The sequence below is a fragment of the Sceloporus occidentalis genome, unplaced genomic scaffold (genome assembly GCF_023333645.1).
Source record: "Sceloporus occidentalis isolate IW3139 unplaced genomic scaffold, rSceOcc1.0.p SCAF_2, whole genome shotgun sequence".
NCBI classification, from domain to species: domain Eukaryota; kingdom Metazoa; phylum Chordata; class Lepidosauria; order Squamata; family Phrynosomatidae; genus Sceloporus; species Sceloporus occidentalis.
Genome location: NW_028316982.1, coordinates 249,948,574 through 249,972,322, shown reverse-complemented (window position 1 = coordinate 249,972,322; position 23,749 = coordinate 249,948,574). Strand labels below are relative to the sequence as shown.

Genomic DNA, 23,749 nt, shown 5'->3' with positions numbered 1-23,749 from the left:
AATCCCTTTCTGTTTGTTTTGTTTCTTGTTTTTCCCACTTTGAATAACAAAACTATTTTTTATGTCTGGACTGCTGCATATCATTGTCTGAACAAACTACATACAGAAGGACTGTATTTCCACAGACTGTCATGATCCAACAAAGCCTGTGGGCAGCCATATTTGAATACTGACATGGAGGGTGTACTAGGTGTCTGTACCATAAAGTGGAGTCTGAACTGTAGCAGACAGCAGTAGCTCTGCTGACCAGACAAAAACAGAAGGCTATGCTCTTACTGTTTATATTAGATCTGCAGAGAATCTCGTCCCTTATCAATCTTGGTTCCATATATAGGAATAGAAGGGCAGGGAACCGTCTATTATCCCCTCTGTTTTAAGCCGCCCGGATTCCCAGTGATTGGGCAGCATATAAATAAATCCTATTAATAATAATAATAATAATAATAATAATAATATAGTTTATTTTTGAGTTAGTCAGGGCTGCCTCTTTCTTCCAAAACCCTTTTTAGAATGATGCTTCATTTCTAGGGCATACAACGTTAATCCAGTTTAGAGTGTACATATTGAATTGAATGGAATTTGCTAGTTAGAATTAACTTAAGTGCCATTAATTTCACTGCTCCTGCTTCAGAGCTTGGAAAAATTACTTTTTGGAGCATATCTCCATTTGGGTTGCTTTGGTAACCTTTCCAAATTCTGATGTACTCTGAAATAACACTATCTTTGGATTTGCCCAAAGTGACAGTACAGAGGAACATTACTAAATTTTGTGTCCTCCACCTCTGAATTTCTCTCCTTCTCATGAAAAGAGAGTAGGCAATTTTAACTCTTCTCCCAATTTGAGATTGTCTTTAGAATGTTTGAAAGTTTGTCCTAGCACTTATTTATGCAAAGAATGAGTAATTCACTGGCTATCTAGTGCCTGTAATTTTTTCAGAGAGTGCTGTTTTGTATCCTTTACATCTTCTGCAGCTATGATGGAATCTGAGAACTGAATTCCTTAGAATCTGATAGCTCTCTTGCCTAGATCTTTGCCTCTAAACTCTTCAGTTGCTTTTTCAAGTCCAGGAGACCCTGTTACTTGCTACCTAATTTTATATTGATTGTTTAGGAACCATTTGTTTTGCTAATTATTATTATTATTATTATTATTATTAAACTTTATTTCTAAAGCGCTGTAATTGTACATTAATGTTCCAATAATAAAATTTCTTGTTTAAATATGCAGCTATAACTTGAGAAACAGTTGAAAAACTTAGTCAGACACTTAAGACAGTGAAAAAGCAAAAGTGAAAAGAAATCACCCTCTTGACTTTGGAACTCGTAATAGCAACAAATTTAATGAACTGATCTACTTTTAAGAGTAATTAGGTTTTGCTGAAATGTAATGCAGTTGTTTTAGTTCTTCTACATCAAAACATTGAATGATTCCCTTTTAGATATAAGAATATGGCTCTTCTTTCTATTGTTCTAACAAGTTTCTATTCTCCTTTTTCCCTAGTGTTTTGTATCCTATCTACGATCTGTCTACCTAATGAAGAACAAAGAAGTGTTTGATGTATTCAAGTTACCCACAGCTGAATTTGCCCTGTAAGTGCTGGTAGCTCTGGTAATTAGAACATCTAAAAGTGCTAAAAATCTGGAGATATATATATTTCTGTTACTACTTTTGAACCGCACAAACCAATTGTTACTCAGTGTTTCATGTTAGAAATGCAAACATTCTTTTAAAAATCTGAAGATTATGCAAAGGCATGTCCTACATGTATGTGCATCTCTTTATTAAATGTGTTGAACCATAGACAACATTAGTAGATCAACACATAACTATGGTGTGCTTCTTCACTGATGTGTCTAGGGCCCCCTTGGAAGAAATATAGAGCGGTGGACAAAAAACCCTACTTGTCCAATCATTTATACCTGTGAGATGTATTTGCCTTTTCTGAAGGATATAGATATAAGCTTCATGTAGAAAGTGACAGCTTTGGGCAATCTTAGCTTACTGGTTGATGTAAACATTACCATGTATTTGTAGTGTCAGGACATCCATTACATTCTGCTGAAGTATAAACTTTTTACTGAATACATAGGCACCAGACGTATAATCTGTCAGTCATATAATCTAGCGGAATTTGTGAGTGTCATTGTAAATACTATACACAGAAAGGAGTAGGGAATTGTTTTGATTATGTGCATCAAGAGCAAGGTGGTCTTGAGTGGCCAAAAGTATTTGCAGTCCTGGAGAAAGCTGTTCCTTGGATTCATAAAGAAAATTTCACTGATTCCTTGCATGTGCTCATCATAATTCTACAAATGGTTCATTGCTCGTTTTGTTTATTCTCTCTGAATAACTGCAAGCAAGGCTAGTTGAAGTAATAATACAACTGAGCTGTATTTTCCCTAAGTTGCAGGTGAGATGTGTATTTTGAGGCTGAGGTGATGCTGTCACCTATTTATATTTCTGTCTATACCTATATCCTGCCTTTCCTCCAGTTAGGTCTTCAAGTCACTTTCAGTTTTTTTTTTTAAAAAATCCTTACAGGTTTTAAAAAAGTCCTCCCCTGAGCCTAAAATGCCCTGGAGGTGGGACACACATTGCGAAGCATTCATGCCCCTGAGAAGCTATTGGGGGGGGGGGGGGGAAATATGTTTGATCCCTGGAGGTCTCTAGCTACCACAAAAATGGCCTGAGGGGCGCATATGGGCCATGTGCTGCACTTTGCCCACCCATGATCTATGTTATTATAGATTCTGGTAGAACTAGCTCTACTCTTTGTCTAATTAGGGTGAAAATATCTAAAACACTAATCATTTTTGTTGCTGCTGCTGTGCTCTTGTTATCTGGCAGCCTTAAGGGAGCCATTATCACCTCACTCTCAGAACCCATACCTCACCTGCAGTTTGAAAACAATAATTCTAGATGAGGTTTGCTACTATATAGGCATTCGTCGTTTAGTTTAATATGATTGTAGCCATTTTGGGGTTTCTTGACCAGTCCTTGGGGAAACAAGGAATGCTTCTTCCACTTTGGGGACCCTAGCTAAACCAAAACCTGTGTCTCTTTCACTGTAATTACACACAGCCCACATTTTTCAGAACAAAACAAATCCAACTTATTTAGTGACCTTACCATTATTATTATTATTATTATTATTATTATTAATATTTTCCAGCTTCTCCCAGATGGATTGAGATGGGATTCCAATCTAAATGTTACATACAAACACATCAATAAAATACAGTAACAGTGATAATTTCAGTTAAAAACTAACACATTATTAGGTGACAGTGGCAATACAATTATACAATGATTAAGGAGTGGAGTGATGTTTCTTAGACAAGATCAGGTGGGCAAGCTCGCTGGAAGAGATCCGTCTTAAGTGCCTTCTTAAATGCCCCCAGGAGGTAATAAGACAGATCTCCTCCGGAAGACTATTCCACAATTTTGGAGCAGCTACAGTAAAAGTTCTTTGGGAAGTCGATACAAGTCTGGTTGACTGATGCTCTAACAGGTTCTTCCCAGTTGTTCTGAGAGTGTGGGGTGGATTATGTAGAGAGAGGTGTTCCCATAAGTAACTCGGGCCCAAGCCATGTAGGGCTCTAAAGGTAATAACCAACCCCATATATTGCGCCCAGAAGCAAATTAGCAGCCAATGAAGAGATTTTAACACAGGTGTTCTGTGGTCAAACCTGGAAGAACCGGTGACCAGTCTGACTGCCATGTTTGGACCAATTGAAGCTGCTGAACTTGGTATAAGGGTAGCCCCATATAGAGTGCATTACAGAAATTAAGACAAGAGATTACCAGAGCATGTACCACTGCTTCAAGGTCTTTTTGGTCCACGTAGGGATGCACTGGTGTATCAGCTGAAGTTGCTACCTCCCACTCCTGGCTGTCACATCTACTTGAGATGACAACGGTAGGGATGGTTCCAGGGGTACTTCCAAGCTGTGAACTTCGTCCTTTACGGGAAGAGCAACCCTGTCCAGGACTGGTTGACAAATCTCCTTCCCCGGACTTGGTGTACCTTTTACTTTTAACTCTGAAGGCCTTTTTCAAAGCCTTTATCAGACCTGCTTACTCACAGATAAGCTTACTGTTCTGTATGCAGTGGGTATTAGCAAAATCTTCATCCAAATTAAGCCCACTAGTTTCATGCCAACATGTTAATGTGAATCTTTATATTACTATTAATAGATCGGCAGTGAGGCAGAGCATGAAGGTTAGGAGGACTGAAATTATTTTAGCACCCCTTTTTTGTTGAAAGCACATTTGACAAGCATATTGAGGCAGAGGGGTTAAGGAGACTCTGAACTGTCAAGAGGGAAAAATCACTACATTACAAAGCATTTTCAGTACAACACAGTATGAAAGAAACAATTCCTTTTTAGTAAAGCTGCAACAAGCTATTCATTGCAAATACCTTTTTTTATATAACCAGAGAGGAGATTATACAAATGGTCAGTTAAAAAAAAAATCAGATTGACTACGTAATTTGGAAAAGAAGATGGAGAAGCTCTGTTCTTGCAGCCAAAACTAGACCAGGTGTAGACTGTCACACAGTGGGTAAAGCTGAAGTAAAACACAAAATCACATTTTAGAAAAAGAACTTAGGGCCAATTAATCTCTCTCTTCTATGGAAAACATATGACTAGGATGAGAAATATGCAAATCTATGGTTGTAAGAGTCACTGTGGCTAGCAGTTAGAATATTGGACTGGGATTTAGGAAATCCAGGTTCAAGTCTCCTCTTATCTATTAAATCCCATAGGGGACCAGTCACACACTCCTAGCCTAAACCATGTAATAATAATAATAATAATAATAATAATAATAATAATAATAATAATTTTATTTATATATATCCCACCTCTCCCTGTGGATCGAGGCAGGAGTACAGCACAATTTTAAATTTACAATTAGTTAAAATACATTCTCATGATATAAAATCTTAAGAACACATCAAAAAAACCTATACAGGTACAATACATGCTCCGAATGAAGTGCCATCTTAAAGCTATTATAGCAGATCTGGGGGATAGGCTCGCTGGAAGAGATCCGTCTTGAGTGCCTTCTTGAAGGCATCTAAAGTGGTAATAAAATGGATCTCCTCCAGCAAGCCATTCCACAATTTGGCAGCCATAGCAGTAAATGCCCTGTGGGAAGTAGATGTTAGTTTGGTCTTTGGGTGATCCAATAAATTCTTCCCAGTTGTTCTGAGAGTGTAGGGTGGATTGTGTAGGGAGAGGCGTTCCTTCAAGTAATTCGGACCCAAGCCATGTAGGTAATAACCAACCAACCAAAGGTAATAACCAACACTTTGTACTGTGCCCGGAAACTAATCGGCAGCCAGTGAAGAGATTTTAGAACTGGTGTTATGTGGTCATGCCCAGGTGTTCCGGTGACCAATCTGGCTGCCGCATTTTGCACCAATTGAAGTTTCCGAACTTGATACAAAAGTAGCTCCATGTAGAGCATGGTACAGAAATCAAGATGATTGATTACCAGTGCAAGTACCTTCAAGGTCCTTTCGGTCCAGGTAGGGAAGCAGTTGGCGTATCAACCAAAGTTGGTACCAGGCGCTTCTGGCCATTGCATCTACTTGAGATGATAACTGTAGAGATGGATCCAGAAGAACCCCCAAACTGTGAACTTTGTCCTTTAGGGGAAGTGTGACCCCTTCCAGGACTGGTAGACAAATCTCCGTCCCCGGACTTGGGGAACCTATCGCAAGTACCTCCGTTTTTTCTGGATTCAGCTTGAGTTTGTTTTCTCTCATCCAGGCCATTACCAACTCAAAACAGGCGTCCAGGGAAGAGATGCCATCCTTAGTCACTGCAGCAGTCGGAGACATAGAGAAATAGATTTGGGTGTCATCAGCGTACTGATAACACCGCACCCCATGTCTCCGGATGCTCTCTCCCAGTGATTTCATGTAAATGTTATGGAGTTGTTGTGAAGATAAAGTTAGAAAGAGAAGAGTTCTGTGTGCTCTGTGAATTTCATGGAGGGCAAGAGGGATGTACCGTGTGCTTGCAACATATGTGCACACTGCACACAGTTTCCAGCATATGCTGGAAACTGTGTCAGAAGAAGCGGTGCCATGCGCTGGAAAGAGTAATGGCATATGTGAGCTCCATTGTCTTTAATGGGGCTTGAGCATACATGGAATTTCCCTTACGCGGGGGGGGGGAGGGTCCAGAACGGATCCCCCGCGTAAGGGAAGGGACCACTGTATATGTAAAAAATAAAGAAAATGTAATAACACACAAACAGCAGGGTGAATATTGAGATGGGTGGATTTGGCCCTTTGGCCTGATTCATATGCTGTACAGTGGTCCCTACACATTCCCTGGATTTAGTGGTGCAAGAACTCTATGAAAGTGGAAAACCACAAAGAAAAAAACACACAATTTTTAAAATTTTAGCGAACACCTCTGTAGGAATCTCTAGGTTCTCCAGTGCAACTCTGGCTCCATTCGCATTGCATAAATAATCCAGTTTGACTCTGCTTTAGCTGTCTTGGCTCAAAACTGTGGAATTCTTGGAAGTGTAGTTTTGTGACACATTTAGTCTTCCCTGTCAGAGACCTCTGATGCCACAACAAACTACAGTTACAAGAATGCCATAGCAGTGAGCTATGACAGTTAAAATGGTGTCAAACTGAATTATTTCTGTAGTACAAATGCAGCCTTTGTTGTCAATATCCACTGGATGTTGACCATAGAATCGTTCTGGAGGACTATAAATGCCTAGAGAAGTGTTTTCCCTAGGAATCTCTAGGTCCTGCTGTGCAAAAATCTATGGTTAACTGCCGGCAGAGTCACACTGCAGAACCTAGAAATTCTTAGAGAAAACATATTAATCACATCCTTGAATAATGAAATTTGCAAAAGACAAACCTCAAACGTGAAGCGCCGACTGTACTTCTAGTTTGGTAAACCACAACCTAGCAAGTGAAACCCATGCATTATACTGTACTCACTTTTTCATTTCATATGGTGGCCGAAGCGTACCATTCCTACATGGATTAACAAGAATACACCCTTATGCTTCATTAATGTATGTGCTCTCTGTATCTTTTTCAAGGGAATGCAGACAGCTACACTAATCAGTCTGAGAACTGAGTCATAGTTCTCCAGCAGTTTAGTGTCTGATGAAATGTTTCAGGATTCCTTTCTTAGAAACCTAATTTTGAACTGCTCTGCCTTTTTTATTTGAATTGAGCGTTCCTTGTTATTTTCCATCTCCTCCTTACCAAATGACACACACACTTTTAGAAAGCTGGTATAGTTCATGACTATTTACATGATTATGTCACCAGAAAGAAATGGGAAGCTATGTTCCATGACTATTGAATTATAAGATGTCAAGAATGCAAAAAAGCTCAAATGAAGTTTCAGTTTGACTTTATGATTTAAAAAAGAAGAATTGAATGTATGGCAGTACATTTTGGAAACCATACATACTGCCGGAATTTTAAAAAATTTATCTGATGCTTTATGGCAGTGTACCCCATCTGTGCAGGATTGTACATTTTGTGGATTATAAAGCATTGCTTCATGTTAGTTTATAGGATTAACCTGAAATTTCTCTACTTGCAATATCAATTGTATGCCAACTGCAGCCCATTCTAGGTGGAGAGAGAAGTTATCTGAGCTCTGATAACCTAGAGACTAAACTGCTGTTCCTTAAGTGCTTGTTTAGTCCAAAATACAGCTAGTAGAAAAATATAGTCAGAGTAAACATGGTGTAGTGGTTTGAGCATTGCACTATGACACCTGGAGAAAAGGGTTTGAATTCCCTCTTGGCCATGAAACCCACTGGGTGACCTGGGCAAGTCACACTCAGCCTCAGTGGATGGCAATGGCAACCCTCCTCTGAAGAAACTTGCTACGAAAACCCCATGATAGGTACACAACAACACCATATAGTCAAGAGCAGCAGGAGCTTCCAAAAAGGCCAGGGCAATGAAGAAGGTCCTCTCATTGTCTCCTTACAAAATAAAAAGACAGACTGATTTTTATGCAGTCTGATGGGTAGCATTTAAAACAGAATGTCTGTTCTTATATGCTTCCCTGATTTTTAGCTCCTTAGGTCTTGCGGTGGCCCCTCGTGTAAGGTTTCTCCAAAAAGTTCAGAAGAAAATGCTTGAGAATGAGGCTGAGAAAGAAGGCCCTTTGCAGAGGGCAGAGCAACTAGAAGAAGTTGCACATTTTTCTGTAAGCAATGAAGATATAGAGAAGTGCAGGGCACTCTTCAGTGAAACAGCCGTGTCGAGAGGAGAGGAGATAAAAGAGCTCTCTGGCAGAAAAAGTGGAACCGAGGATGGCACATTGTCAGGTCAGTCTGAGACAGAAGAAGAGCCTGTAATGGTCAAGGGCTCAAAAGCTGAATGTTTGCAATTCTTTGAAGAGGATGATGGTGAGGATGGTGATACTAACGACGTTGATGTACTGACTGTAAAACGGTGGAACATCTTTGGCACGGAAGCAGATGCTGCAGTATTGGTAAGTTTTTTAAAAAGTCTTCAAGAGTTTTGTTAATTGTCTGTTGTTGTTTTTTTGATAGGTATAATTTATATTTCAGAACTGATAGAAGACAAAGCCCTGGGGATATGAACAGGTATTCTCACTTGAGAAATGCTGAGAGAGGAAGCTATTGCAGCATCCATGTGTTTGAGGAACACAAGGCCCTTTTTTAATTTACTGTGGAAAGTGATGAGGGCTGTGTCTTTCTGGGGCAGCCCTGCCACACTAGGAAAGATGTGAGAAATTACTTATTTTGTTGGTCATGGCAGCCATTGACAATCTTCTCTTGGCTGTAATCCAGAGGTTGGAAAAGTTACTTTTTTGGATTGCAACTCCAATCTAGGAAATTCTGGCCATGGAATTCTGGGGGTTGTAATGCAAAAATTATCTCTTCTAAGCTCTAGTAGACAGTGCTGTATGAATAACTGTGGCCTGGGACAGACTGCTTGAAATGGGTGGCCTGCCGGCGGCCTTTTTTTGACTTAGGGACAGCGTAACACTTGTTAAGTAAATGCCGTGCAGCAACGTTTGGACACTGTGTGGCGCTTATGTAACAATGGTGGCGCCCATGTATACAGGGCGCTGCCATTGTTATGCGGCCCATACATTCTAGGGTTAGGGACCGTGCGGTTGCCGCGTGGTCCCTAGCCCTAGAATCAGTACTGGTACGCCGCTTTATGGCGGTATGTACCACACCTGTGTTTGTGTGACTGTTGTGTTTGTAGATACCCAAATGGTGATGTGAACTGAACTGGAGGAAGCTTGTGTGTGGAGGGGAAAATAAATATAATCAGGTTCTTATAAGACCTTTCCCTATAATTCCAGCATAATTATGACATCCCTACTCTGTCCCCTTGCTTTATTTTCCTCATTTGAAATACAGTACACAGGACATTCTGATATATGTTCTGTGCATATAAAACAAAAAGCCTTCTAAATTCTCTGTGAAAAAGCTGAATTTTGTTATCAGTATAAACTGCGCACTAATACAATTTGTGGCTACTTGTTTATATTGTTTAATTGATTTTGCTTGTGCTAATCATGGACAGGAGCAAAAGACTGTCATATTGAACGGTACTTGAAAGCCAGTCTGACTACCCTTCTACGGGGTGGAAATTATAGAGTCCCAAGGCCATTCATATACTTTATGCTTGAATATCCCATTACATTTTTTTTTCTGTTTCAGTCAAAACAGGAAATCACTGCTATCACAATCACTTCCAGTTTTGTTTGATGGGGTTTGTGCAGCTTACAGTAGGCTGGGTGGAGGGCAGATTACAAATGGTGTACTAATTTCTGGGATAGTAACTTGCTCCCCTCAATAAAAACTGAGAATCTTGGTATTCTCATTGTTACGGTTGAGTGTGTAATCTCCACTGCCCAATTTCCATTTTCTGTCTGCGATTGTTCCTGAGATCCAAGAGCTAGTGCTTGGAGAAAACATTTCTTGTTCCCAAAGTCTTGCACCTGGGTGTATTAATTTACAATTGGCCATTTATCTGAAGATCTGCAGACATTGAAATTGATAGACTATTGCATTTTGTTTGCTCAGGGTCTATATTGTGTGGCCTGATTTATTTTAGGGTTTCTGTGTTGGGAGGAGAGCTTTCATATCACTTTGATTCATTTGACTTAACCTGAAGCAATCAATCAGAATGGAGGGTGTAGTTAAGAATTCAGAAGAAGATCAAGGGCCCAAACAGACAGCCCAAAATAAAGCTGCTTTGGGTCACTTTGGAGGTATTCTGTTTAAATGATGCACACATCTTAAGATGCCAGAAGCTGTGCCTAAGTCCTAAGGACTGGAGCACAGCTTTGGTGCAGCTTCTGGCCTCTTAAGATGGGTGTATCTTTTAAACAGCATACCTCCAAAGTGACCCGAAGCAGCTTTGTTTTGGCTTGTCTGTTCGGGCCCTAAGACTAGAATGGGCAGCTATGAAAGAACTAGACAAGATCCTGAAATGCAAAGATAGCACATCTGAACACTCAAGTTAGAATTGTCCATGCCATTGTATTTCCCATCATTATGTGTCGGTGTGAGACATGGATGGAGAAGAAAGCTGATAGGAAGAAAATCAGTTATTAGCTTTCTTCACTTTGGATTATTCAAAAAATATCTTGTTTGTGGGAAAGACATTCCCTGCAAAATGAGATTGCATTGGTTGAAGGGAAAGTCTTGGCATTTTTTTAGAAGAATATTCCACTGTATGCCCAGCACTAGTTATATCTAACACTTCTGTTTTTAGCTATAAAAACAACAGGGATCAGTTCCATCAGCATGTATCTTTCCAATGTTGACAAATCAGTTAATAAGTTGTCATGTAGGGAACAAGTTGTCTAATTAATTTTCTGGATTTTTAATGTGTGATATCTTTAAAAATAATCTGTGGGAGTTGGGCTTGAAATTAACAGTATACTGGCCAATGTTTTAAAAGCTTGCTGAGAAAAGGATCTGCTGACTTAAGACAGGTGGAGAAACAGGTGTCTTGAGGCCCAGGTGCCACATGACGGGATGAGCTCTCATCACTAGTCCCAGTTTCTGCCAACCTAGCACTTCAAAAGCATTCAAATGCAAGTAGATAAATGGGTACCACTCCAATGGGAAGGTAAACAGCATTCTGTGCAGTCATGCTGGCTACATGATCACAGAGTAGTCTCTGACAACTCTGGCTCTTTGGCTTAGTAGCAGAAATGAGCACCGCCCCCTATGGTCGAGCATGACTTAACAACCTTGTCAATGGGGAATACCTTTACCTTTATGTGATAACTTTTTAGATACAGCAGGAATAGAATTTTTAGTGGCAGTAGGCAGCACAAATGGGCAGTGCCTACACATGTGGATTCGGGTTTTGGTCAAAGAGTCAATAACATTTAGTTTAGAAATGTACAAGGCTTGTTTTGTTGTGCAAGATGTCTTCTGAATGGGCACAGATTTTGGTAGGCTTTGATGCTTGTCATTATTGCAGAGTAATGCCCCTTCCTTGATTTGAAGAAGTGTTGGAATCTACATATTATGCTTATCTCTGGAGAAGATTACTCTGTTTCTGAAGCACAATGATATTTCAAAAATACCTTTTCCTCTCCAGCTTCAGGCTGGAATCTTTAGACTTAATTCCAGTTGGTAGCCCCCACTATGGTAGGACCATTAAATTTGTTAGATTTATGTAAGTGCTGACTTCCCATTTAACACATGAGACTGGCTGGCAAGTGGGTTTAGGGCCTAATCTTTCCAACTCTATGCAGCTGATCACTTGTCTTTACAGTAATAATTATGTACATTCAGTGTCCACAGACAGATCTTTTTCCCCCTTGAAAATCTAGGAAATAATGTTCCTAGGAATTGCTTATATCAGTTCTATATTTGAAAAGGCTTCTCTTCTATGTGGGTATGTCTCAAGGACTATCCAGCTAAATCACAGTGCTTCACTGACTTCATTTTCATATAATAAGGGGAATGTGATTACTTATACTGTACTGTCCAAGTCCATCACAAATTGGAGTTTATAAAAGGTATGTGACTCTGAGAAGTACTTCTCTGTGTTATTGGATGTCGATTTTATGTAAGCTGACAGCTAAGGTTAGAATGCATATGGAGAGAGACAGTTCAGATAAAATGAACTATTTTATTAGCAGAGCCTCAGCCAGGCTTTCACATTTTTTTGAATTTCTGTCTTCCCATTTCCTCCTCCTTGTTATATCCTTTGTCCCTGGTTGTTATTTTTTTCCCTATGGGAGGGGAACAAAATGTGGACTAAGAATATATCTTTGCATTTGGGATGGAGATATTGAGTGTCTGTGAATGAGCTGGGAAGAACCTGAGGCCTTAGGCAATAGAACCACTCTAGAACACGTCTTCATTCTTGAGATTTTCTGACAATGTGTGTTGCAACAAGAATTTTCAGCTACTTGTCCTAAATTTTATACTAAGGCAGTGGCTAACACTTTGGGTTGCTATGCACATGTCTGTAGGCTCCACTACATTTGATAAGTGCATGCGGTGATTCACAGTCCACAGTGTCTGTGGTAATACAAAGTGATGTAGTGTCCCAGATTATACACTCAGATTATCCTTCTTATAAAAGCCTTTACAAGAATACCCAGAAGAGATCCGTCTTAACAGCTTTTTTAAAGCTGTCTAGACTGGAAATTTTATATATATTTTTGGATACAAATTACAGTTGGCCCTCCCTATTCACGGATCCTTTATCCACAGATTTTAACCATCCACGGTTTGAAAATGTTCATAAAAATATAAATTCCAAAAAGCAAACCTTGTTTTTGTCATTTTAAATAAGAGAACGTGAGCATCCACAGGGGATCCTGGAACCAAACCCCAGCAGTCACCAAGGGTCCACTGTATTTCATGGGACTTGAGAACCACAGAATTTGGTATCCATAGGGGTCTAGAACCAAACCCCAACCAATTCCAAGGGCCCACTTCCAAGGGCTAATGCAGCTCCCTAATCCTCCACAGTTGTCCAGCCTGCTCTAGTTAGAGTTTCTACTCTAAAACCAGATAGCATATTAGCTGCAATGAAAACTGGGTATTCTTGTAAAGGCTTTTATAAGAAGGAACAAGCAAGTCCACTAAGAATATTTAAATAATAACATGCAGGTTTTCCAACCAAGCTGTTGAAAAATCAACAACTGCAGCTGAATCAACCCATTTTCAGTCTCAAACAAATGATAATCTGAGTGTATAATCTAGGACACTACATCACTTTGTATTACCACAGACACTCTTCTGGTAGGCCTTCCCCAAATAGAACAACCGGTTAATGATTTCTCCCCACCTTAAGTATCATTCTACTATTTCCCAGTAGATTGTTGTTATTAACAGTATTTGAATAATTGATTTTAAATTGTACAGTGCAGCCTTGCCTTACGCGGGGATCCGTTCTGCCCCCCCCCCCCAAAATAAGGCAAATACAGCGTAAACTCAAGCCCCATTCAATAGAATGGGGCTTGTGCTTGTGGCAGTGGGCCGCACATGCCCCATGGGCACGCACTCCATTCCATGTATTCCATGTATTGCAGCGTGACGTCCGCGTAAAGTGGAAGCCGCATATGATGCGCCTGCATATGGAGCAGGCGTGCTGTAATGTGTTTAATACTTTTTTAAGGGAGGGGTTTAGATATAGTATTGTACAGACTGTATGTAGTGTATGTTGACTGCTCTTTAATCATGTAAGCTGCTTTGATTGCTCCTGTAGCAGAAAAGTGGGGTATAAATAAAAGTTTTATTTATTTATTTATTCATTTATTTATTTAACTGTTTGTTAGCAGATACTCTATCTTGACTGCCTAAATACTGTAAATACACCAGATCCCATCAGATCTTTGAAGCTAAGCAGGGTCAGCTCTGGTACTTGGGTTGGGTACCGCTAATGAATACTAGGTACAGTAAATTATATTTCAGAGGAAAGAGTGGCAAAACCACTGTGAGTATTCCTTGCCTACAAAAACTCTATGAAATTCGTGGTCATATATCGACAGACAACTTGCAGGCTCGTACAAACACTGTCTTGAATCTTAGAGGGCCACATATTAAGGAAAGTAATTATTGGAGGATTGACTCCTCTGAGTAATCAAATGAAGATAATTGTTTATTCCCCATGATTTCATTTTTGATGGTGTTGATGGAGCATCATCTGTTTCATGTTGCAGTATTGTATGACAACAGTTAAGGATGATTTGTGGCCACTACTTTTCTCAGATACTATTATACTGATTTAATAAGAGATTGACAGACCTTGTACAAGACCCATTGCCAAGAAGGAAAAATGCCCAGCAGCCTTACTTGATAAACTTTTACCTCAACTCAGGAAGGATCATACAACTATTATAATAACTTGCCACAGGGTCTTCAAAACCAAGCTGTAACTCAGTGGAACGGATTAAAGCTTTTAATAGAATTCAGTCTTGCATAGATTCCAGAATTATTTTGGAAAGTGTTAGAAAAGGTTTAAATAACATATATATTAAAATCATGTAAGGTTTATCTTTAGCTGATTATTTCAACTGATGTATTTACATACCTCACCACTGACTTTCATCCTTTTGGAAGGGTCTGGTGGTTGCATGGTCTGCTCACTGTCAGGTTGAACCAGCATTAGTTTTCCTCTTGAGTAACTTTGGGTATAGGGACACCAAACAGGCAATGGTGGCTGGAATCCTGTTAGTGCCATATGCAGGTGTAAGTCATTCTCATGTCTGTCTTTTTTAGTTGTTTTGGGGGTTGGTATACCTTTCTTCCTTCTACAAAGCCCCATCTTCCCGACTACTGCAGCCCACCCCATGACCATTTTATTCCTGATGGAGAGCATGGAAGAGGAATCAGAGAAGCGTCTGGCTATGTTATCTACTGAGTCTTCCAGAGATAAGCCCATGGGGTGGTGAATGGCCAACTATTTGTTTGTTTATTTAGAGTATTTATATCCCACTTGACACAGTAGGGAAAAAGGAGTGGCAGTGTGGGAGGGAATTATGTCTAGCAGATACTGCCTCATCTTTCCCTCTGTGGTCAGGGCTGTGGCAGCTGGGATGGAGGGAGGAACTTTCATTTGCTTCTGAGCCTAGGCATATGGAATTACTACCGAATACCAAGCCATATGGAATCTCAGCCACTATGTGTAGTTTGGGCCTGAGTGCCTGTATCAAGAGTGAATTTTACTTCTAGTTCTCACTATTGAGGACCTAAATGTTATTCACATTAAGTTCTACAGTTAAAAATATAACAATGGAGATTTTTTTTAAGGCAAGGTAAATTAGTAAGTAGAGATAATGATAGGAGTACAAAGGCTTGTGGCCTTTTAAATATGCAAAGAATGGGGTAGGGGGAGCTGAGATAGAGGACACAGAAGCAATAGGTGGGAGGAATACATAGGAAATGAGGAAGAGGAAAACTAATTGAAATGTTAAGTAGAGAAAATGCAGTGAAGACGGCCCTACCAATTAAGTAAAAGTTAAAGTCTAATGGAAGACATATATCTTTGACAGACTTTCTATAATTCTATTAAAGATGGGAAGGTGAGAGTAGGAGTTGATGATGTATTTTGACGGAAGAATGAAAAGCGTGAAATTGTTGGCTTGAATGTTGGGCATACAATCTAATAAGGAACATAAGGAAGTCATTTTTATTTTTATTTTAAAACCCAGGCAAAGCCCCAGCCTGCTGCTGTAACAGGTGACTTCTAAACTTCAGGTCGTACAGGGCAATAATTCAAGAGATGTTCTTGTTGGAATAGATGTCCAGTTTCACTAATTCCTTTTTTGATCCAATATTTCAGGTGTTCTTCTTTCAGCTTTCTCAAGAAGGAGAGCATTTGACGTTTTCAGCTTTGATGCATCTCACCTGCAACATGTTGCTAGGGGTGAATTTGCACACATGTGTACATGCATATGTTTGCACACACAGACACACTGGTAACATGCTTACTTGACATGGCAACTCCATGAATTTCATAGGGTTTTCTTAGGCAAGGAATACTGACCTTGGTTTCTCGGGCCTTGTTCTTGATTGGTTCACATCTTACTTTTCAGATCGATCTTTTTCAGTGGTCTCGGGTGGTCAGACCTCGTCCTCTGTCCCCTTATCTGTTGGAGTTCCTCAGGGCTCTGTTTTGGGTCCCCTTCTGTTCTCTTTATACACACTCTCCCTTGGAAAACTTATCAGTTCTTTTGGTTTCTCCTACCATCTGTATGCCGATGATACCCAGCTGTACCTTTCCACCCCTAATCTTTCGCCAGAGCTACAGCAGCAAGTGTCATCCTGTTTAACAGCTGTCTCCCACTGGATGCACCATCGGCATCTGAAGCTCAATATGTCCAAGACTGAGCTTCTTGTTTTCCCTCCTAAGCCCACCCTTCACTACTCCTTTTCTATTTCTGTCAATAACGTCTCTATCCAGCCGGTCCAGGAAGCCAGCAGTCTTGGTTTCATCTTTGACTCCTCTTTGTAATTTATCCCTCAGATCCAGACTACAGCCAAAGTCTGCAGATTTTTTCTCTATTATATCGCCAAAATCCGTCCATATCTCTCAGCTTCTACCGCAAAGACACTGGTCCATGCCCTAGTGGTCTCACGACTAGACTACTGTAACCTCCTCTTGGCAGGGCTTCCCCTCTCTTATCTCCACCCATTAATTTCTGTTCAGCATTCAGCTGCACGCATTATTTCACTCGCTCGCCGTTATGATCATGTCTCCCCTCTGTTGTCCTCCCTTCACTGGCTCCCTTTTCCTTTCCGCATCAGGTACAAACTTTTGCTACTCACCTTTAAAGCCCTGCATGGGCTGGCCCCTCTTTATTTAACTGATCTTCTCTCTCCCTACATCCCTACTCGCACTATCCGCTCTGGTAGCCAAAGTCTCCTCTCTCAACCCAGGATCTTCTCTGCCCCATCCCGGATCTGTCCCTTCTCTCTTGCTGCCCCTCATTCCTGGAACCTTCTTCCTCTGCATGCACGGCTCATCACTTCCCTAACCAGCTTTAAGGCTGAGCTGAAAACCATATTGTTTAGGGAAGCGTTCTCAGGGAATCTGTGATTGTCATCTGGCTGTCTGATAATATTTGATGTGATGTGATTTGTTTTATATTTGATGTTTTTAATTTGTTTTTTCTTTTCTATATGGTAATGTTATCTATTCCTTTTAATTGTTATTATCTTAGAATGTATGCCTTGGGCAGGCTTTTTAATTTTACCGACTTCGTACAGCACTGTGTATAATTACAGCGCTTTAGAAATAAAGTTTAATAATAATAATAATAATAATAATAATAATAATAATAATAATGAGAGGTGTCCTTCCTCTGAAATACAGCCTACAGCATCTGGTATTCATTGGCAGTCTCCCATCCAAGTATTAACGGGACCTGGTGCCTTTAGGGTAGATGATGTTAAATTTTGGACAGGAGTAGCTGTGTTAGTCTGTTGCAGGAGAAAAAAATGTGGAAACTTGTGTAAGAGAGAGAGAGAGAGAGAGAGAATAAACAAACAAAAATATAATCACTGCCTTCATTTTTTTCCTTTCTGCCCAAACATGCATAGTATCTATCTTTAAATGTTGGATACGGATCCACAAATGTATTGAAGTGGTCAGTCCTCTTCAAGAGCTTGTAAGAAGTTTGTTTAAGATGCCACAGAACTGTATGACTCTGGTATTTCTTTTAAAGAATAATTGGCATAATTTGATGGAGATAGTCTGTTTATTTTCACAGATCAGTTTTAAGGAATAAGAATGTACAAATTGTCTTGTTGGAACAGAATGTTAATTTTCCAGCGGTTACCTGAATTCTGAAGTTAAATGCCTTCAGAAGTTCAAAAGCAAGATACCTTATCAGAGATATACTGCATCTGAGTGTGGCTAATATTGCTAAATCATAGTTTATAGGGTAGGACTATATATCTATATATTCCTATTCTATCATTTTTGCCTATAAAATTGGCCAGAAGTCATCCACTGGAGGTTTGCAGGGCTTTGGGAGATTGTGCCATGTTGGTATGGTTCCAAATTAAACTTGCCACTTCTTAGGAGTATGTGTGCATGTTGGGGTGGAAAAACCATAATCAATATTTTTAAGGAGGTCTGGGTGCCTTGGGGCACCTGAAAAGAAGTTTGGGGGGGGGGGATAAAAGCTCTTTGAGGGGCTGCTTGCAAACTGCATGGTTCCCACTCTTGTAATAGAGCTGATCCTTCATGAATTTCTCTAAGGATATAAGGACTTGCCTTGTCATGTGCCAGAGCATTGGGTCTCTTTCTAGCAAATATCTGTCTGCCGACTTAGATTGTAGTTATCATGACCTGGGGATTGAACAAAATGACAACTTCTTACAGAAGAAATAACCTACCAATGAACTGGAAGTGCTGCCTTCTAAATAAAGTACAGACCTGAGGGAGAAACAAAGAGCTAGAGACTTTAGTAGACAGTTGTTATTATGAGGGCTTCTAGTTAGAATAAATAGGAATGGTTTAATCACTTCTTTGTCAGAAGTAAGAAAGTTTGGAAAGTAACAAATTGAGATCTGTAGATATGAAAGTGACTTTGAATGCTGCAGTGTTGAACTCTGTATATATTTTGTATGTTAAATTGTCACAAGTGTATTGCTACTGCCTAGTACTCAGATAATCTTTTCAGGTTCTTAACTCATTTAGGTTTAATATGTGCTCTTATTTCTGCTTTTAATACAGTATTCCAGATTGTGTTAATGTTTCAGTAAGTTATTTTGTATTGTATGATAACACAAGAGAACAATTAGTAAGTTATTTATGGGTTTCTTAGTGCTGATTAACGGAAGATTTATTTTTTTAGGTTTGGCTTGATGTTTAAGACTTGGGCAATAATCAAAACTCTTCTTTCTTGTATTTCCAGAACACTGTTAGGTTATTAACCTTTACCCAATGCAGTGATTTACAAGATGAAGAAAAAATACATGGGCTTTGGTTCCCTCTCTCACAAGATTTCTCTCTCACAGACAATTGCCATCTGTAAAAGCTGTATGCACCATTATATCAGAACTATATTACAGGTCATTAGGTCATTGCATATACATAGACTGGGATGCCAGTGAACACAGGAGAATAACCACTCAAGTAGGAAAAAGGCTGGATGTGAAGCAGCCCTTACGCTTCCCTTGTTGGTTGTTGAAGTAACCTTGTATGCAGGGTGAAGTGAGAAGTAGTTATTATGAATTGCTCAATGCTTGTTTTTTTTTAAAGAGTGCTTTTTAAAAATAGCCCTACTGTTCCATATTTACAATTTCCCTAGACCCTTGCCTTTCACTCTTGTGCTTCATTCTGTCTTAAAACGTGAGCCATAAATGCCAATGACATTCAAGATTTCACACATCATATAACTAGGAAATTTGAGGCAATGTCCTTGTTGGAAGTCATGACTATTTAAAACAACAGTATTGTTTTGCCTCTTTCTTTGGCCCACTTCATCATATTATATGTGTGTCTTTGCACACATCTTCAAGTCACCTACTGATTTATGATGGCTCCAAGAATTTAATATGGTTTTCTTCGGCAAGGAATACTCAGAGGTGGTTTTGCCAATTCTTCCTCTGAAATATAGCCTGCAGCACCTGGTATTTGTTGATGGTCTCCTACCAAGTCCAAACAGGGCTGACCCTTCTTAGATTCCAAGATCTGACAGTATCTTGTACCACTAGAGTATTTAGGCTGGTGGCTCCATAATTAGCACTTGATAAAACTAGCATACATCAAGATGATATTGGAGAAAAGCAATATGGCAAAACAGAGTTAGAAAAAATATATCGTTGGCTAGCCAACTCCAGCTGACTGCTTAGTAAATTTTAGGGCTTGGAAAAGTTAGTTTTGGACTATAGCCATGCAGGCTGTGGGATGCTTAGCATTATAGTCCAAAAAAGAAACTTTTCCAAACTGTCAGACAGTGTTATATATCATGAATTATGCAAAGAAATGTAATATGAAATCACAGTTAACAGTATTTTATTATTTAAATGGTTGTTAAGTTGGCGTGTTTGAAGCAGAGTTCTCTTGTGTGACGTCCAGCCACATAGAATTTCATAGTAGGAGTGAAGAGGTCAAGATCCAAATCCTCACCACTGGGTGACCATTGGTCAGTCATTATCAAATTTGCAGATGATACCAAATTAGAACGCGTAGCTAACACCCCAGAGGACAGGATCAAACTTCAAAATGACCTGAATAAACTGGAAAGCTGGACGAAAGCTAACAATGATATTCAACACAGAAAAATGTAAGGTACTGCACTTAGGGCAGAAAAACGAAATGCATAGATATAGGATGGGCGACACCTGGCTTAAGGAGACAACATGTGAAAGGGATCTAGGAGTCCAAGTAGACCACAAGTTGAACATGAGTCAACAGTGTGATGAGGCAGCTAAAAAGGCCAATGCAATTTTAAGCTGCATCAATAGAAGTATAGTGTCTAGATCAAGAGAAGTAATAGTGCCACTGTATTCTGCTTTGGTCAGGCCCCACCTGGAATACTGTGTCCAGTTCTGGGCACCCCAATTAAAAAAGGATGTTGAGAAACTGGAGCGTGTCCAAAGGAGGGCGACTAGAATGGTGAAGGGTCTAGAAACCATGCCATATGAGGAATGACTTAGGGAGCTGTGGATGTTTAGCCTGGAGAAGAAAAGGTTAAGAGGTGATATGATAGCCCTGTTTAAATAAGTGAAGAGATATCATGTTGAAAAGAGAACAAGCTTGTTTTCTGCTGCTCCAAAGAACAGGACCTGGAACAGTGGATGCAAGCTACAGGAAAAGAGATTCCACCTGAACATTAGGAGGAAGTTCCTGACAGTAAGGGCTGTTTGACAGTGGAACACACTCCCTTGGAGAGTGGTGGAGTTTCCTTCTTTGGAAGTCTTTAAACAGAGGCTGGATGGCCCTCTGTCAGGAATGCTTTGATTGAGAGTTCCTGCATGGCAGGGGGTTGGACTGGATGGCCCTTGTGGTCTCTTCCAACTCTACAATTCTATGATTCTTTCTTACCCTAAGCTCTAGTCACATTAAATACAATGGCATAGTAAAATGGTGTCCCTTATGTAAAATGGAAAATCAAGGTTTGCTATTTTGATTTTTTTAAAAATATTTTCAAGCTGTGGATGATTGAATCCATGACTAAAAAATCCATGGATAAGAAGGGCCGACTGTATAATATTCAGTAAAATGTTACATCAAACAAATGGCTACAACAAACAAAATGCCAGTAGGCCAGCAAGTGGTAACTTCAAATCCATTCATCCCTGCTTTCACCCCAGCATATGATCCTCAGAAGATCCACTAATCAGCCATTTAAAAGAAATTAAAAACAGCAAAAACCAAACAAACAAAACCCCCACACCTTAATAAAATCATCTAAGCTAAATGCCAGTTAGGTTTTCAAAATGGATTTTCAAAGCCATTTTTAAAGTGGGACATTGGAAGGAGAAATTTGAGTAGATGTGTGAAGTAGAATCTGAATCTGGCATGTTAGTATTTTTTCCAGGGGAATTAAAACATATTTTGTTTTCATTGCATGGTAATCATAACCAAAAAAATCCCGCATTTTACACATTAACTTTTTATTTCTAAACCATTTAGCACATTCTGTAAATGGAATTTTTCAGTTTGACTTTGCTTAACTGTAGCTCAGTTCTTGACTTGGAGCGACAGCTTGGGTAAAGCAACTTAAGGGTCAACTATCTAATGCAGCCAAAGTTGTGGTTATGTCATTGGGCAGCCTCTGGTAAATTCTGTCACTTTGAGCTTTAGAGGGCAGCTATTTAAGTTTTACAGAACACTGTCACTTTGACACTGGGCCATGGAAAAATGTAAATTGAACTGTGCTCTGCCAAGGGTTATATTTCTTCTTCAACTGTGTAACTTTCAGCAGTTGAATAATTTTAAAGTTCAGTTATTTAAAAACATCTTTCCCACCACTGATGATGATGATGAACATTTTTATTATCCCCCTTTTATTCCTCCCTCTCTGCTTTTCAACAGTTTTGCTGGAAAATAGTTGATAGTAGAATGTAGTTTGAGACTAACTGAAAGATTTAGAGATGTGGAAAACTATTATAGAAGATTTACAAAACACTTGGAAGTAGACCAAGTCTACAAAAGTTTATGCTGTAACTTCTTTTCACTTAGTCTCAAAGGTGCCACAAGATCCCTTTTAAAACACTTTGATCTGAAACACACTACAGGAATAATCTAGTTTGAAATCACTTTAACTGCCTTCTCTCTGTGCTAGGGAATCCGGAGAATTGTAGTTTATCGTGGCACCAGAGCACTCTAAAGGAGAAGGCTAAATGTCTCACAAAATTACAGTTCACAGAATTCCCTAGCATCGAGCCAGGGCAGCTAAAGTGGTTTCAAACTGGATTATTTCTGCAGTGTGGTTTGGACCTTTATGTGGAACTTTAATCAAGGGGATAGAACAGCAGGTTTGTTTATCATTTGGGGTCATCAAAGCAGTAAATACAGTCAGGTCAGAGATTCCTTATGTGAAACATTTTGTGATGTCTTGAAGCACTTATTCTCCAGTGTTGATATTAAGTAGTCTCAGATTCGGTAAGTAGTCTCAGATTTGGTAGCAGTTCTGCACCCTCCCCCTTGAACACTTAGAAAGGAGAAGGCAATCCTGTAATCAGGTAAATTTTGTGGAAACATTTGCTGTGGTCTATATTTTTCAAAGCCACTCCAAACTTTGAATCCTACTGGGGAGTGACCAAGCAACAGAATCCAAAAATGATGTCCAAGTGCTATTCCTCCAGGAAATTTTATGTAAAAGTATATTGTCTCTGATCCTAATAATTGATGCTTGTCATGTTGGACATGTCAGCTTCTATAAAAACACACTCGCAGAACAATCCTCATCCTGAAAATAGATCCTGAACTTAAGTCTTGGCCATGGATTTAGCCCCGAGCTCATATGCAAACCATGGATATTTGTGAGTATATAGTAGCTTGGGATACTTTATCATTTAATTTTTTTACCACCAGAAACATGTAGCTTCAACAGCATTTCTTCTGGCTATTGGCCTTGAAGGTATGAATAGATACTTAAATCCCGTATCTGACTCATATAAATGAAAACCATTCATTTCCCTCTCCATCCCATTCCCTGTCACACACACACTCCTGAAATTCCATTGAAACATATCACTGCTATGCTTTGCATGCTCAGAGTCTAAAACGGTTCCAGTGTGAAATTGGAATTCTGTGCTTGTGCCATGAGACTTGAGGCATCTGAATGTCACACTGCATGGGAGGAAATTGAATTCATCCCGTGTAATGGGATTGTGGGAATAATAAAGTTGCAATTTATAGTTGTCATGACGAGAAGGTCAGCAGGTTGGTCAGAAATGGATTGAAACTGACCCTCCTTCCTAATCTCTTTGAGTTAATTTACTGACTTGCAGAACTACTTTGCCTTTCTAAGCAGATATCTTTGCTTATAGATTTGAAAACATTTCAGACTCCTATTAAACCTTTTTTAAATGCAAGTGACACAAGTAAATTTGTGCCTGGTTGTAAGCTTTCTGCATTGGAACTGATGTAAGGTAGAGCAGTTATTTCTAAGCAAATGAGAGAGTAAGCCAGGAAGAGGCAACTTGTGATTCTCTAGATGTTTTTTGACTGCAGTTCCCATGATCCCTCATTACTTACTATATTGGCCACAGCAGAAGGGAGTTGGAAGGACAGAATTGTCCATCCTT

The 23,749-nt window shown here is 39.6% G+C and overlaps 1 protein-coding gene across 5 annotated transcripts in view; it reads left to right on the top strand.

Annotated features, from left to right (window-relative positions):
* The window catches only part of DDX10 (DEAD-box helicase 10), a 230,579-nt gene that overhangs the window by 63,832 nt on the left and 142,998 nt on the right, over positions 1 to 23,749 (top strand). For all 5 annotated transcript variants that reach the window (XM_089512692.1, XM_089512696.1, XM_089512693.1 and 2 more), the window contains exons 12-13: positions 1,502 to 1,590; positions 8,091 to 8,511. In XM_089512692.1, the coding sequence (XP_089368818.1) occupies positions 1,502 to 1,590; positions 8,091 to 8,511 (510 nt within the window). The remainder of the gene's footprint in view (positions 1 to 1,501; positions 1,591 to 8,090; positions 8,512 to 23,749) is intronic.